The sequence below is a fragment of the Caretta caretta genome, chromosome 11 (genome assembly GCF_965140235.1).
Source record: "Caretta caretta isolate rCarCar2 chromosome 11, rCarCar1.hap1, whole genome shotgun sequence".
Classification (NCBI taxonomy): Eukaryota; Metazoa; Chordata; order Testudines; family Cheloniidae; genus Caretta; species Caretta caretta.
Window position 1 is genome coordinate 26,648,185 of NC_134216.1, and position 16,440 is coordinate 26,664,624.

Below are 16,440 nucleotides of genomic sequence, written 5' to 3' on the forward strand. Positions count from 1 at the left end.
GCAGCATAGGAAAACTCTTCTGCAATGTGTCACTGCAATTAAGGCAAGTGTTCTAAATTATTCCCACTTTTAATGTTGAATCAGTGGATCAGTGGTTATAATCTGAGCAGGAAGACTTAATTTTTGGCCTTTGTCTGACTTTTATCCATGAAGTTTCTGAGAAGTTGAGTGATATGACGTCTTGGAATGTAAATGGAAAAAAATCCGAGCTGGTATACCCAGGACTTGTGAGTTCTGCTGTGTATTACTGAGATTTCCCTAGCTCTAGACAACTGGTTCACTAGTAGAAAGTTTTCTACATTGACTGTTTTCTTTTATAAGCCTGTATTAAGCAATGCAACTCTTTGTGTGTTTAGTTAGCAGATGTGAATGGGGTAATTGAGGAGGAGTTCACTATGGCACGGCTGTACATCAGTAAGATGAAGTCTGAGGTGAAATCTCTGGTGAACCGCAGCAAGCAGCTGGAGAGTGCCCAGATAGACTCCAACAGGAAGATGAATGCCAGTGAGAGGGAACTTGCAGCCTGCCAGCTTCTCATCTCACAAGTATGCCTCTTTCCTCCTCCTCCTCCTCTTTTCGGCATAAGTCTCAGTGATTTACCCTCTTCTTCACTGAAATTTCCTGCCTCCACCCCAACCTTCTTAAACATGCTACTTCTCAGTGATGAGAGCATGCTGCTTGGCTGTAGATTTCTGTCGCCCTCACACTGTAAAGTACAGCTTATACACACATGCTGAAGAAACAACTTTATTTCTGCAACTCTATACCTTTAACACTGTGCCTTTAACTTAAAAAATGTCATGCAAATGAAATGAACAAATATCCAGCTCATTCATAAAACATGCCGGGAGAGGCATTCATTCCATTAGCAGATCTACAGTTCGGTATATGAAATGATACTGTTAAAACTATGGAGAATGGTACCATATAATTCTGAGCAGCAGGGTTTCCTGGTGGCTGTTGTGTGACCAGAAAAAGAGCTTGGAGGATTCCCCTCTGGGTCAGACTTTTTGTGATCCTAAAGGGGAAAAAGGAAAGGAAATGTGCTGAATACCAGCTACTGCCAATATGGTGGGGTTTTGTTGATTCCACGTGGTCATCTCCATGTTCCCTGATTGTGGGGAGGGATTGTGAGGCCACCACTTGTAATTTGCTGGCACGTAGTCTGAAAAAACTGGAGTTTATCATTAAAATATAAGTAGGGACAGGCCCAGTTTTGCAGTTGCTGTGGCTCTCCAAGCCATTGAACTTGCTGTAGATCTTGATAAGGAAAGGCAGAAGTTGTAACGTGCTTCTAAATGTTCCAGAAAGACATGAGACCAATTTGTGACTGGATAGATCATTTGTTCAGAAATGTGAAATGAACCATGCATATGAATGATCTGATCCCAGGGCTTTTTTTAAATCAATTAAATTCTGTACTGGAGTCTGCTAATACTTAACAGTTACATAGCACTTTTCATGTCCAAAGCACTTGACAAATGTTACCTAATTATTCCCCTCAACACCCCTGTAAAGATAGAGAATCTGAGGAAAAAGGTTAAGTGACTTGCCAGAGGCCATTGAATGAGGCAGGATCAGAAGTGGGATTGGAACTCACTACTGTGCTGAGACTGATGGTCCATATCTCTGTTTTGGCATTTGAATGCTTTTAGTGCTGTGTGGAAACCAACCAGATTAATTCTTTCAAGCCTGTGAACTTTTTTCTTGTCATTCTGGGAGCCCTGTGAATAAGACCATGCTGAGGCTCTATCTGTATTTAAGCCTAGAAGAAAACTTAGTAACAGTTAACAGAGGTTTGGACTGTTAAATTGAGCCCTTAAAATTGAGTCTCTCTGCCATGTGTTGCTCTAATTCCCCACATTGGGGAATGAGTATTCCAAACACTTCTTGTCAAACTTAGAAATCTAGCAGACTGTCACCATGATAGATGTGGATTTGACATGTACTTTTCATTGAGAACTCACTCCTGAGAGGTGCTGAACTCTTTCAACTCCCATTAAGGTTAGGAGGTACTTGGAACCTTTCAAGCTTTTGCCCTTAACGCGGAAATATAATGTGAACTCAAAAATCTAGACCTCTTCTTCATGCTGAGGCAGGTCTTCTTAAAATGAAATGATCTCATCAGTAGAACTGTAATAGCTCCCACACAGGCCCCTCTTAACTCAGAAATTAGGAATAGAATTTGTTTCAAAATAAAATATATTTTGTTCTTTTTACTTTTGAAATGTGAGCTGCTATTTTTATTAATTAAAGTGACCTTTCTTGTTTAAAGATGTGCTAACAAAAAATAGGAGCAAATGGTCAGTGTTGCTATTGACCAACACATCTGGTTTCCTAGCAGTACAGCTTGAGATGCCCAGGAAGCCACTCAATTATATATTCCATCCTAATGTTAAGTGAATTTGACTTTAAAATATTGCTGCAGTTTGATAACAAGCTGGTCCTGCATTCCATATGGTACTGTGAAAATCCCTGTCATGCTGCATAGTGTTAACCACAGGCCACAAAGAATTAAGATTGTGTTGGTGTTACATCTATCTTAGATCCTGTACCGCACGTGCTCCTAGTAGGTAGCTCTGGATGCAGAGAGCTTTCACACGTCCCTAATCTTTATAGGAAGAAAGCACCTGATTTTCTAAATAACAAACTTTGCCAGTTATATCTGCTTACTATTCACTTTTTTAAAGCATGAAGCAAAGATCAAGTCCCTTACAGATTACATGCAAAATATGGAACAGAAGAGAAGGCACCTAGAAGAGTCACAAGACTCGCTTAATGAAGAGCTGGCCAAGTTGCGTGCTCAAGGTACTGTACTTAAAATAGGGTAATTAATTGTGGGGGGCCTCTAGTCATAGACTTTTTGTCTCTACAGGCTAGAAAATTGAGTTCTGTCCAACTGGCACATTCTCAACCTTCTGGGGATCCTGCATGTTGTTGTGGCTTTCCTTGCAAATAATGGTTGCCCCTGCCCACCTGCCATTAATTCATCCCATTACTAGAAGGATGACATGGCTGAGCCAGATTGGATAGTCGGGATTTTAATTTGTTTGCCTAATCCTAGGCATTGCTCAGGATCTCTTTGAAGCAAAAGCAGCTCTGAAGAGGCTGCATGGATGTTATTATTGGGAAACCTGAATGTGAAAACTTGACAACAAACGATTTCCTCCATTCTCCTAATAAATTGTCCTGCATGCTTAGTATTCAGTCCTAGGACAGAACAACGCAGTCACTGTCACACACTTCAGTGACTTGCAGTACACACTGTGCTTGTTATGAAAGCTAAGCCACAGCAGCCTAGTTCATGTAGTGGAAACAGCATCAGGCCCTCCATGGTATTGTAATGTTCTTGGAGTTCAGTCCAGCTGGAATAATCCCCCTAGTTGCTGACCCATACAAGCCCTGTGGGTTGCCTGCTTACAACTGGGGAGACTGCTCACTGTTTGATCCTGGGTGAAATGTTCCTTTCCTAGCTGCTATGTTATATCCTTCAAATACATGGGCTTCATTTTATGGATTGCAAATTAGGGTTTTTGTGACAACATATGCAAAATTTATTGAAAGAGCAATTCTCTCTAGTGTCCTTAAGCCTCTGTAGCACACACTGCCACAATGGGTCCTGATTTCCACCATACACCTGCCAACCAGAACATCACCCCATATTTCTTGTCGGGGGTCCTTTCGGACTCCAGGAGCAGCAGGCTGTATCAGAGAATTCATTATTTAATGTTCTGGCAAGTTTTGTCTCCACCTTCAGGCTTCCCCATCTATTCCTAGGGGTAAGTGTGGCATCAGATGCTTTGGATTCCCTGAAAAGGTAGAAGAAAAGGATGGAAGTCACCATGGCCTAAAGAGAGTGGGAAGGGTCACAAGTAGACATCAGGATGCTGGGAATGGGGAGGAGTTGTAGGCATATGGAGGGGGTATGACCTGGTGATAAGTGGAGAAGGTGATGGATGGGTTATCCACATGTCACTTCACATAGAGCCCTACATAGCCATATGTGAGTCTTTTTCAACAAATGATTGTTAGTGTGCCCATGTATTTTGTTACCATTAAAAACATATCAGAGATGGGTAATATATGATATTCCTGAAGTGAGCACAGAAGTTCTCTGTCTGCTTCTGGAAAGAAAAAGCTGTTGTAGTGATTTTTTTTTTTTTAATGGTCTCAGATTCAGTGTGTCGAGTAAGTCTCTGGTTAATTCTTAATTTTTTTTTTTTAAAACTATTAACAGAAAAAATGCATGAAGTCAGCTTCCAGGATAAAGAGAAGGAGCATCTGACCCTGCTTCAGGATGCAGAGGAAATGAAGGTAGCATTGCAGGCCACAATTATAGATTGTTTCTCACCAAGAACACTTGTCAAATTGACAGTTAGGTCCAAATTCTGCTTTCGGATGCACACATGATGCTCAATAATTTTTAACAAACTTTTATAATCTATCAGAGCCATAAACTTCCATTAGGAAACCTACATGCCATGCAGGAGTGACTTTCCTGATTTGAAAGGGAAGAGCTTGATAATGTTAAGCCACTTACGTAAAGCTGGGGTGTACATTATAGCCAAAATATCGGAGGTGGATGGTTTGGAAGTTGAGCTAACTTCAAAAGATGAAAAGATTCAGTTGAAAGATTTGTACAAATTGAATTTAAAAGGTTTTAGTAAATCCACTTCTTCATTTGAACCCAGGAAAGAAATTCAGTGCCTAATATGTTTTAAAGTGGTAGCTGTGCTAGTCTGTATCAGCAAAAAATAACGAGGAATCCTTGTGGCACCTTTGAGACTAACAGATCTATCTGGGCCATAAGCTTTTGTGGGTTAGAGCCCACTTCATCCGTTGCATGGAGTGAAAATACAGGAGCAGGTATAAATACATGAAAGGATTGGGGTTGCTTTACCAAGTATGAGGTCAGTCTAACAAGATAAATCAATTAACAGCAGGATACTAAGGGAAGGAAAAAATAACTTTTGAAGTGGTAAGAGAGCGGCCCATTACAGACTGTTGACAAGAAGGTGTAAGTAACAGTAGGGAGAAATTAGTATTGGGGAAATTTAAGTTTAGGTTTTGTAATGACCCAACCACTCCCAGTCTCTATTCAGGCCTAATCTGATGGTATCCACTTTGGAAATTAATTCCAGTTCTGCAGCTTCACGTTGGAGCAAATGTGGTTGTATCTTAGAGCTTGACTGTAGACAATGGATCTTGTGAAGTGGTCTGGATGAAAGCTGGAGGCATGTAGATAAGTACAGCGGTCAGTAGGTTTCTGGTATAGGGTGGTGTTTATGTGACCATCGCTTATTAGCACTGTAGGTATCTAGGAAGTGGACCTCTTGTGTGGATTGGTCCAGGCTGAGGCTGATGGTAGGGTGGAAATCGTTGAAATCTTGGTGGAATTCCTCAAGGGCCTCCTTCCCATGGGTCCAGATGATGAAGATGTCATCAATGTAGCACAAGTAGAGTAGAGGTGTAAGGGGATGAGAGCTGAGGAAGCGTTGTTCTAAGTCAGCCATAAAAATGTTTGCATACTGAGGGGCCATGCAGGTACCCATAGCAGTCCCACTGACCTTGAAGGTATAAATTGTCTCCAAATGTGAAATAGTTGTGGGTGAGGACAAAGTCACAAAGTTCAGCCACCAGGTTTGCCGTGACGTTATCAGGGATACTGTTCCTGACAGTTTGTAGTCCATCTTTGTGTGGAATGTTGGTGTAGAGGGCTTCTACATCCATAGTGGCCAGGATGGTGTTTTCTGGAAGATCACCAAAGGATTGCAGTTTCCTCAGGAAGTCAGTGGTGTCTCGAAGATAGCTGGGAGTGCTGGTAGTGTAGGGCCTGAGGAGAGAGTCCACATAGCTAGATAATCCTTCTGTCAGGGTGCCAATGCCTGAGATGATAGGGCGTCCAGGATTCCCAGGTTTATGGATTTTGAGTAGCAGGTAGACTACCCCGGTTGGAGCTGTAAGGGTGTGTCAGTGTAGATTTGTTCCTGTGTTTCTTTAGGGAGTTTCTTGACCAGATGGTGTAGTTTCTTTTGGTAATCCTCAGTGGAGTCAGAGGGTAATGGCCTGTAGAATGTGGTGTCAGAGAGTAAAAAGAAAAGGAGTACTAGTGGCACCTTAGAGACTAACCAATTTATTAGAGCATAAGCTTTTGTGAGCTACAGCTCACTTCATCGGATGGATCCGATGAAGTGAGCTGTAGCTCACGAAAGCTTATGCTCTAATAAATTGGTTAGTCTCTAAGGTGCCACTAGTACTCCTTTTCTTTTTGCGAATACAGACTAACACGGCTGCTACTCTGAAACATGTCAGAGAGTGTTGTCTAGCAGCCTCTTGTTCATATTCCGACATAGTCGTGATGACTGTAGCACCTCCTTTGTTAGACTGACCTCACATTTGGTAAAGCAACCCCCATCCTTTCATGTATTTATACCTCCTCCTGTATTTTCACTCCATGCATCTGATGAAGTGGGTTCTAACCCACAAAAGGGTATGCCCAAATAAATTTGTTAGTCTCTAAGGTGCCACAATGCCTAATATAGCACCTATAATTGGAAATGGTTTCCTTACCTACACACACACAAAAATGAGCCTGATTCACCTCTGCATTACTTCAGTTTAATACCAGTGGAAATCTATTGAAGTAAATTAGTTAAGTGGTGAATCAGGCCTTGTGGATCAATATGGTTTTTATACTGGAATTTAATAAGAAAAGGCCAGATCATATAAAAACAATTGCCCAATCATCTGGAAAGAATGTTGAGTACCTCCTCCTCAGAATGACCTAATGAATTGTAAAGCCAAAACACATTTTCTGATATTTATCCTTCCTGTCTGCAAGTAGAATGCAAGGAGGAAATATTAAGCAATAATGTAGAGAACTGGTACTTTTTTTGATGAGGATTACAGTTTGTGTGAAGTGGGAGGAAAATCCTGTATTTAACAGGGATAGTAACTGATCTTCAAGAATTTGACCTCTGATTCAAAAACCTAAATTAATGATTACATTAAATAGCCATGCAGAATTATTCCATGGCTGGTGTGAGGAAAAAAGTCCTATGTAACATCAAGCCAAAAAGAGAGAGAATAAAAATGTAGCTTTCCAAAGTACTTGAAATATCTTTAGCTTCAGGAGTTCAGCAGTAGTGTCATGGGTAAGCTGCTTTTTTCCCCCCTTTGGGTGTTCTTCATCTGCACAACTACAGCGGTAAAAAGATTTTCCTGGTAAACAGATGGGTAGAATGGTATAGAAGAGGGCAGGAGCAGCTGTAATTCTTGGGGTATGCTTAGTAACACACACCTGGCATCTTCCTGTACATGTTCTTTTCAAAGCCACAGAAAGAGAAATCAGGGCTTCCCCACATAAGACAGCTGCATTGTCATGAGTCAAGCACTTGGTGCAAGAGATGGTACCACTGTCTATGTAAATCAGTATATTGAGTAAAGTTCTGCTGTGATTTAGTTTTTAAATCTAAAAGTATAGGTTTGACTTAGCTCGTATGTACAGAAAAGAAAGGATGAGGCATTAGTAAAAGCAGATAAACTATTGAAATACACTGTTTCTGTTTTTCAAACTGCAGAAAGCACTGGAGCAACAGATGGAGAGTCACAGGGAAGCCCACCAGAAACAGCTGTCCAGGCTACGAGATGAGATTGAAGAGAAGCAGAAAATCATTGATGAAATCCAAGAGTATGCTTGCTCATTGTTTTCCTGTCATTTAGCCCTTTTCTATACTGTTCTAATGACACTGTAAGATTGTTCTTCCATCCATACCTATGTATCTCAAGAGTTCTACTAGCACTAGCTGGCCTTAGAAACCAGCATGTACAGGTACCGATATAACTATTCTGTACTGATTTGAAGGTAAAGGGACAGAAAAGTGTAGAATATTATGGATTAAACTATCCTTTTCCTTATTTTATATCTACTTCAATAAAAAGAATAGTGGAGGGGAGGAAGAAAGACAGAATAACGTTATGCCTAAAGACAGGTTTCAGAGGAACAGCCGTGTTAGTCTGTATTCGCAAAAAGAAAAGGAGTACTTGTGGCACCTTAGAGACTAACCAATTTATTTGAGCATGAGCTTTCGTGAGCTACAGCTCACTTCATCAGATGTATACCGTAGAAACTGCAGCAGACTTTATATACACACAGAGAATATGAAACAATACCTCCTCCCACCCCACTGTCCTGCTGGTAATAGCTTATCTAAAGTGATCAACAGGTGGGCCATTTCCAGCACAAATCCAGGTTTTCTCACCCTCCACCCCCCCACACAAATTCACTCTCCTGCTGGTGCTAGCCCATCCAAAGTGACAACTCTTTACATAATCAAGTCGGGCTATTTCCTGCATAGATCCAGGTTTTCTCACATCCCCCCACCCCCATACACACACAAACTCACTCTCCTGCTGGTAATAGCTCATCTAAACTGACCACTCTCCAAGTTTAAATCCAAGTTAAACCAGAACATCGGGGGGGGGGGGGGCGGTAGGAAAAAACAAGAGGAAACAGGCTACCTTGCATAATGACTTAGCCACTCCCAGTCTCTATTTAAGCCTAAATTAATAGTATCCAATTTGCAAATGAATTCCAATTCAGCAGTTTCTCGCTGGAGTCTGGATTTGAAGTTTTTTTGTTTTAAGATAGCGACCTTCATGTAAAACCCCTCCAACGCATTATTAAGGATCTACAACCTATCCTAAAGGATGACCCAACACTCTCACAAGTCTTGGGAGACAGGCCAGTCCTTGCCTACAGACAGCCCCGCAACCTGAAGCAAATACTCACCAACAACCACATACCACACAACAGAACCACTAACCCAGGAACTTATCCTTGCAACAAAGCCCGTTGCCAATTGTGCCCACATATCTATTCAGGGGACACCATCACAGGGCCTAATCACATCAGCCACACTATCAGAGGCTCGTTCACCTGCACATCCACCAATGTGATATATGCCATCATGTGCCAGCAATGCCCCTCTGCCATGTACATTGGTCAAACTGGACAGTCTCTACGTAAAAGAATAAATGGACACAAATCAGATGTCAAGAATTATAACATTCATAAACCAGTCGGAGAACACTTCAATCTCTCTGGTCACGCAATCACAGACATGAAGGTCGCTATCTTAAAACAAAAAAACTTCAAATCCAGACTCCAGCGAGAAACTGCTGAATTGGAATTCATTTGCAAATTGGATACTATTAATTTAGGCTTAAATAGAGACTGGGAGTGGCTAAGTCATTATGCAAGGTAGCCTGTTTCCTCTTGTTTTTTCCTACCGCCCCCCCCCCCCCCCCCCCCGATGTTCTGGTTTAACTTGGATTTAAACTTGGAGAGTGGTCAGTTTAGATGAGCTATTACCAGCAGGAGAGTGAGTTTGTGTGTGTATGGGGGTGGGGGGATGTGAGAAAACCTGGATCTATGCAGGAAATAGCCCGACTTGATTATGTAAAGAGTTGTCACTTTGGATGGGCTAGCACCAGCAGGAGAGTGAATTTGTGTGGGGTGGTGGAGGGTGAGAAAACCTGGATTTGTGCTGGAAATGGCCCACCTGTTGATCACTTTAGATAAGCTATTACCAGCAGGACAGTGGGGTGGGAGGAGGTATTGTTTCATATTCTCTGTGTGTATATAAAGTCTGCTGCAGTTTCCACGGTATACATCTGATGAAGTGAGCTGTAGCTCACGAAAGCTCATGCTCAAATAAATTGGTTAGTCTCTAAGGTGCCACAAGTACTCCTTTTCGTTATGCCTAAAGGCTTATAGATAATAGAAATAGTGGATGAGAACAAATTGGAAAAATAAAGACTCTGAACACCTGTCATGGTCACTGGTCCTGCCACAGTCTTTCTGGTTCTTCAAACAACTACTAGCCAGTAAACTCCAGCTGCTTCCTGTTACAGTACTTGGGGTGTTTTTTCTTGGCATCACCAGTTTCATTATATATTGGTTAATGAAGTACCCCGAAAACATACTGAAGCCACGTCTGTACTTCTAGTGCATAATTCTGCACTGGAATTCTCTCTCAATAGAATTATGATGTAAAGTACAGTGCGGGGCACTGTGCTTCTTACTGCTATATCCTTGGTTCTGTAAATAATTAAATCTGTCTCATCCCAATGTAATGCTCATATTTTCCACTGCATTTATAAAAGGGATGAGGCACGATAATAGGAGAATGAGAAATGTGAAAACAGAAAAGTTTTGGAAGTACAGGTTGTGCCCTTGAGGTATAAAAAGAGTATGTGGAGGGAGGGGACAAAAGATGTTTGTATGTTTTGTTTCCCCCAGATATTTAAATTAAGGCTTTTACTCCAGTTAATGATCCTTCATGGTTAGTGTAAATACAAGAATTTTTCAGCGGAACTGCAGGTTCATTCTCTGTGGGTAACTCTGTTCTGGATGTGAAGGTTTCTCTAAGTGTTTTACCTACAATGGTATGTATCAAGCTGGATAGGTTTCTCCCCTTCTCATTTCAGTATGAACCAGAAGCTGCAATTGGAACAAGAGAAATTGAGGTCCGATTATGATAAATTGAAAATAGAGGATCAGGAAAGAGAAATGAAACTGGAAAAGCTCATGTAAGTTTGCAGTCTCCTTCTCTGATCTCTTTAAGTTTTGTTTCTTGTATATTGTCATACTTATGGGCTAGCTGCACCTCTGATCCCTTTCTGATCTCTTTGAGTGCACCTGCTCAGGTGATAGGCCTTATTTGTCTTGGGTGAAATCACACAATTCTACTATTCTTAGATTGTTACCCTTTGTATACCAGCTGCTTAGAGGGGAAGGATGGTACAGTGGTTAGGACACTGGCCTAGGATTTGGGGGCATGAGTTCAGTTCCCTGTTCTGCCAACAGACTTCTTGTGTGACCTTGGGCAAGTCACTTTGCCTGTCTTGCCTCATTTGCCCATCTGTAAAATGTGGATAATAGCACTTGCCTATTTCCCAGAAGTGTTGTGAGGATAAATACACTAAAGACTGAGGTGCTTGGATACTATGGGAATGGAGAGGGCCATATAGATACCACAGAAGATGGGATATCACTCAGCAGATCCAGTTGGGTTTCAGACACAAGTGACATAGCCCTGGTCTACACTGGGGGAGAGGGGAGTCGACCTAACATACGCAACTTCAGCTACGCGAATAGCGTAGCTGAAGTCGGTGTATCTTAGGTTGACTTACCTGGCTGTGAGGATGGTGGCGAGTCGACCACTGCCGCTCCCCCGTCGACTCCGCTTCCGCCTCTTGCGAGCTGGAATTCCAGAGTTGATGGGAAGCATGTTCGGGGATCGATTTATCGCGACTAGACGAGACACGATAAATCGATCCCCGATAGATTGATCACTACCCACCGATCTGGCGGGTAGTGAAGACGTGCCCCTAGTGACCAGCAACCTTCTTAAAACAAAGCATTTTTAACAACTGGATCAAAACATTTAGAGAAGAGTGGATTTTAAGTCTACAACATGTAAACATGTCTATCTTACCTAAAGTATTACCATCCCATAATGGAAACTGAGGCAGGCCTAGCTTCTTCAGACACCTGTACAGTCTGAGAGTGTCTGTCTGGTTTCCCCCTTTACACCTTCAGGAGAGTCCTTTTTAACCCTACAAGGATTCTTTGTTCTCCAGGAGGCTACTTCAAGTCTTGGCCAGCTTTGAACCATCCTGGTCAGACCAGTTCTGTAGGTTGTCCAGGACCATGCCAGAGTCACCAGAGCTAATATTTATGGTGGTGTCCCTTAACAACTCTTAAGTGGAAGCTGACCATCTTGAGCCATGTCTTCCTTCTTGCCCGACTCATCCCAGATTGTCTCCTAGTGAGAAGCATTTACACCAAAATACCCATACAGAAAACACCATCCCAATAACCAGGCTAACCTACAAATTACAGGGCACATCATATTGGTTATGTCATGGTTATTTTTTGTTTTGGTATATTCCAAAATAAGCTTTTCAGAGCTCGGTTTTGTTATCTTGTGCAAGGAGATAAACTGAAAATGTCTTGCTCATTTCAAGATTGAAGATTGGCTTATTGTACTATAAAAACAAACAATCCACCACTAAGAAAACCGACTAGTTGCTTATTTGGGCTCTTTCTCAGACTTCCCTGAAAATATAGAAGATTAAATTTTCAAATACAGTTAAAAGAGATCTATGTAAAAATGGAGATGGTGGCTCAGTCATTACTGCTGAAAAAGCCTGCATGTATGTGTGCAGCTGGGTAATTGCACATGCAAACAGGCAGATGTGCATTTTACTCAGATGTGCAAATGTTCCTCCCAAATCTGAAAACTCTGACTGACTGCTATTCTATTTCATGTTTTTATTTTCATGATTTCGGTTTGTTGTTTGGCTTACATAAGGGTCTCTCTTTTTAGACTGCTTAATGATAAAAGGGAACAAGCAAGAGAAGATCTTAAAGGGCTGGAGGAAACTGTGGTATGTTATAACTAAAACATCAGCTTTTTTGCAAGGGCTTAGGGCAATGATTTGTTGCCAGCCTTTTTATGTGTGCTTGTTGCCTACAGTGTTTTTGCAAGAAAATGACCGGTTTAGGTGAGAAATAAGTTTTTAAAAGTAATATATTTCCAAACTGTCTTTCTGTCTTGAACTTGATTTGAATAAGTTTAGGATCTGAACCAACCCACTTTTTGCCCATCTCTAGGTTAGACCTTATTTCTAAATTTCCTAAAGCTATTTTACTAATCTGTTTACTTCTGATCCTACATATACTCATCTCAAATGGCTCACTTTACAAGCTTTTCAATACTTGATATTTATGATTTAATATGTCATAACTAATGTATTAATAAATTTAAATTGCATTTCTCAGAGATGTTAGTACTTTGTCACTGTGCAATCAGTATAATCCTATATAAAATGCATTATGCTCTGCAATCCGTACTGAAAGGACACTTCTTTTGAAGAACTAGTTCTGTCTTCAGATCAGTGCTATGAAATCTTCTTGTGAAACTCTTTTACTTTGGCTTTGTGTAATATACAAGACTTTTGGAAGAGGTAAAAGGCTGGTTGAAACAATAGTGGTTTTCTTCTTGATTACAATACAAGTGACTTAATTGTCCAACTCTACTTGGCACTGGTGAGGCCTTAGGTGGAGTACTGTTTCGAGTTTTGGGTGCCATACTTTAAGAAGATATGGACAAATTGCAGAGAGTTCAGAGGAGAGCTACAAAAATGATAAAAGATTTAGAAAAGCTGATGTATGAGGAAACATTAAAAAATCTGGGTATGTTTAGTCTTAAGAACAGAAGACTGATGGTGACCTGATAAGTATTGAGATATGTTAAGGGCTGTTCTAAAGAGGAAGATGATCAATTGTGTTCCATGTCCTCTCAAGGTAGGACAAGAAGTAATGGGCTTAATCTGCAAAAAGGAGAATTTAGGTTTTATATTGGGAAAAATTTTCTAACTGTAAGGATGGTTAAACTCTGGAATAGCCTTCCAAGGTAGGCTGTGGAATCCCCATCACTGGAGGTTGGACAAACACCTGTCAGGGATGGTCTAGGTGTATTTGGCTCTGCCTCAGGACAGGGGGCTCCTGAGGTCCCTTCCTGCCCTACATTTCTGTCAGCCTATGAAGGAGGAGTAGATTGTATGGTAGGTTAACATGCTAGCTTTTTACTTCTGAAAACTGAATCTGAAGGAAAAATAAATCTGGTAGTGTTTCTCATAATCCCAGGTAGACACTGGTGTGTGCCCCAAAACTACCACACAGTAGGCAGTTTTTTCTGCTCAAGTTTGGAATGTCAGAGGTAGTTCAGGAAAGATGTGTGTATTCAGAGCTGTATGGTGAAACTTGTTCAGCCCTTGTCAAAAATTTGTCTGGCTCTAGCCAGTTTTGTTTTTCCTTGAAATGTTTTGCTCAAGAAGGTAAACATTATCTTTTAAACTTTTTACAGAACTTCATTTTTTAGTAATTCTTCCAGTTACTATAGAAGTTGTTGATTAACTCTGTGCAAAATATTGTATTTTGAATTCAAGAAGCATAATTGCTTATGTATGTTTGCTTATTTTTTTCCTTTGGAGCGTAATTTAAAATTAAGGCTGTGTTGACCCTGGGAGCAGTCTCAAAAATCAGGCTATTTTTATTTTGAAGCTGAACTTTAGGCACCCAGATTTCATATATAAAATATATATAATTTGATATAAACATTTCCTGATTTTAGAAAAAAGTGTTTAACTACCCTCCTGATTTCAGATGAGTTCTCTTGCAGCTCATACTGCTCAAGAATTGTAAGAATGACCTGTGACGATATTGTCCTATTCAGTGAGTAAGCGATATAATTGGAGCTCAGTTTTAAGCAGTAGGACATCATAAACATTTTGCACTGATTTATATCAGATGATGTTTTTGTTTAAATTCAAGGAACTACTTAAACTGTTGTACACTCATGCATTCTTTTGTTCATTCCCATGGCATCTCGGAGGGCGTTGCAGCAGCTATATTAAAATATTAGCAATGATCAAAATTTCAATCGGTAATTACTGCAGCAGGAGGAAGAATCAAGTAAAACAAATTATATGCAACGTGGGCCATTTTAGTCCAAGATCGAGACTTTCCCATGTGAACAAAGAAGTAAGGGACTGTAAACCCCTTGCAAGCACGGTGTGCCTCCTAGGTCACTGTGTGGAGGGGAGAACTGTCTCCATGGGGTTGCTATTTCCCTGTCCTGTGCAGGTAGGTGAGCAGGGCTAGAGAATGGGCATAGCCTTAACTTGGCCCCCCACCGACCACCAGCACAGTTGAGCCAGTGTGGTGAGGGAAGTAATCAGTAGCGGATTGCTTAGTTTCAGGATGGAACCAGAGAAGGAATTGTGACTGAGTTTCTCTGGGGCATTAGAGGGACTCATGCTGCCCCTTGCTTTGGATAAGAGCTGTGGGATAAGAATAATCTCTGTCTAGCTCTAAATTACATTTCCCCTTCAGAGAGTAGTAATATCCACCTGTATGTTTGTATTAGAACAGTGTAAGGTATGTGTTATGAATACAACCGTATATGTGGATAATTGTACATCACATTTTTCTACTGATTTTTGTTTTTTTTGGGTCTGTGGATAATTGGAAGTAAGCACTTCTATCCGTCCTTTTGCAGTAACATCTCCTGTTTTGGGTTCAGAATCACTTCCTAGTTTTTCCCAGTAAGTGATAAAGATAAGAAGTGGCAGTCCAAAAGCTTATAGCCTTATTGCTCCTGATTTATTGAGTGGCCAGTTCAAATTTCAGTGTGTGAGAAGAGGAAAATAAGATAGAAAAGCAAAGGCTGTGCTTATCAACTTGGGGCATATCCTTCATACTAGTGCAGCATCTAAAAAGTGGAGAATGGGTTGGAATGCACTGTTTATCCAAACATTTCCTTCCTGTAACTGGTTTCTCTGCCCTTCACAGAATGGGCAAAGGATTAAGACTTTTTGTGCCACGCCTCTCGCATTTCTCTTTGAATGAAGTGGCTATTATGCTGAAGTTTAGCAAAATTAAGTAGTGTTGAAAGATTAGGAACGAACCTGTGGTATTTATAAGGCACCTATCACCTTGGTATCTAAGGGCCTGTATAATGTCACCATCTTTCAGTGCATAGGTTTGATCAGCAAAATTGTTATAGCATGAATCCAAGGCTCAATGATTTAAGCATCATTTAATAGCTGGGTACATGTTACCACAGCCAGCTTTTGAGACTGTCTTTCTGGTTGATTTATTTTTTTCTTCAGTTTGTTAGATGTGTTTTCAGAGAGAACGTCACTGCAGACACATAGCAAAAAACAGTGAACTATGGGGATGTGACTGAGTGAGACAGAACATGTACAAACAAGGGTTTGGGTTTTTTACTAATTACAATTGCTTTCTTTTAGTCACATGAACTAAGCCTTAACTCATTGTGATGGTTTTTCCCCCCCTTTTACAATCAGTTCAATTTTGGCTGATGTGAAATGATTATGGACAGTAAAGTGAGGTGTGATAGAGGTACTGTTTCACACTAGATAATCACTTTTGTGAAACCATCAGATTCCCACATACCAATTACATCCCAAATTCATGCCCTTCTGTCAACTAATGCAATTCATTAATTTAAAGTTACTTAAACAGTAATGATATATGTATTTTTTCAGGCATACCTGCATATATACTTATACTATAATTTACCCTACATGTTCTTATGTGAGGAGAAAGTTTACAACAGTGTCTGCAAAAATTTTACTGACTTTTTGTTTAAATTCTATTTCCAGGCAAGAGAACTTCAGACCCTCCACAACCTACGAAAACTCTTTGTTCAAGACCTCACCACTCGAGTCAAAAAAGTAAGTTCAAATCTTACTTGGATTTTATTTTAACACAGTCTCCCCCTTTCCCCCAGTAAAAATCTTGCCAGGCTATTATATTGCTTAGTGTATATAATTCCTGGTGTA

The 16,440-nt window shown here is 40.6% G+C and overlaps 1 protein-coding gene across 3 annotated transcripts in view; it reads left to right on the forward strand.

Annotated features, from left to right (window-relative positions):
- KIF5C (kinesin family member 5C) overlaps positions 1-16,440 on the forward strand; it is a 148,401-nt gene that overhangs the window by 94,605 nt on the left and 37,356 nt on the right. For all 3 annotated transcript variants that reach the window (XM_048869161.2, XM_048869160.2, XM_048869162.2), the window contains exons 16-22: positions 357-545; positions 2,691-2,808; positions 4,238-4,314; positions 7,581-7,690; positions 10,492-10,593; positions 12,396-12,456; positions 16,261-16,332. In XM_048869161.2, the coding sequence (XP_048725118.1) occupies positions 357-545; positions 2,691-2,808; positions 4,238-4,314; positions 7,581-7,690; positions 10,492-10,593; positions 12,396-12,456; positions 16,261-16,332 (729 nt within the window). The remainder of the gene's footprint in view (positions 1-356; positions 546-2,690; positions 2,809-4,237; positions 4,315-7,580; positions 7,691-10,491; positions 10,594-12,395; positions 12,457-16,260; positions 16,333-16,440) is intronic.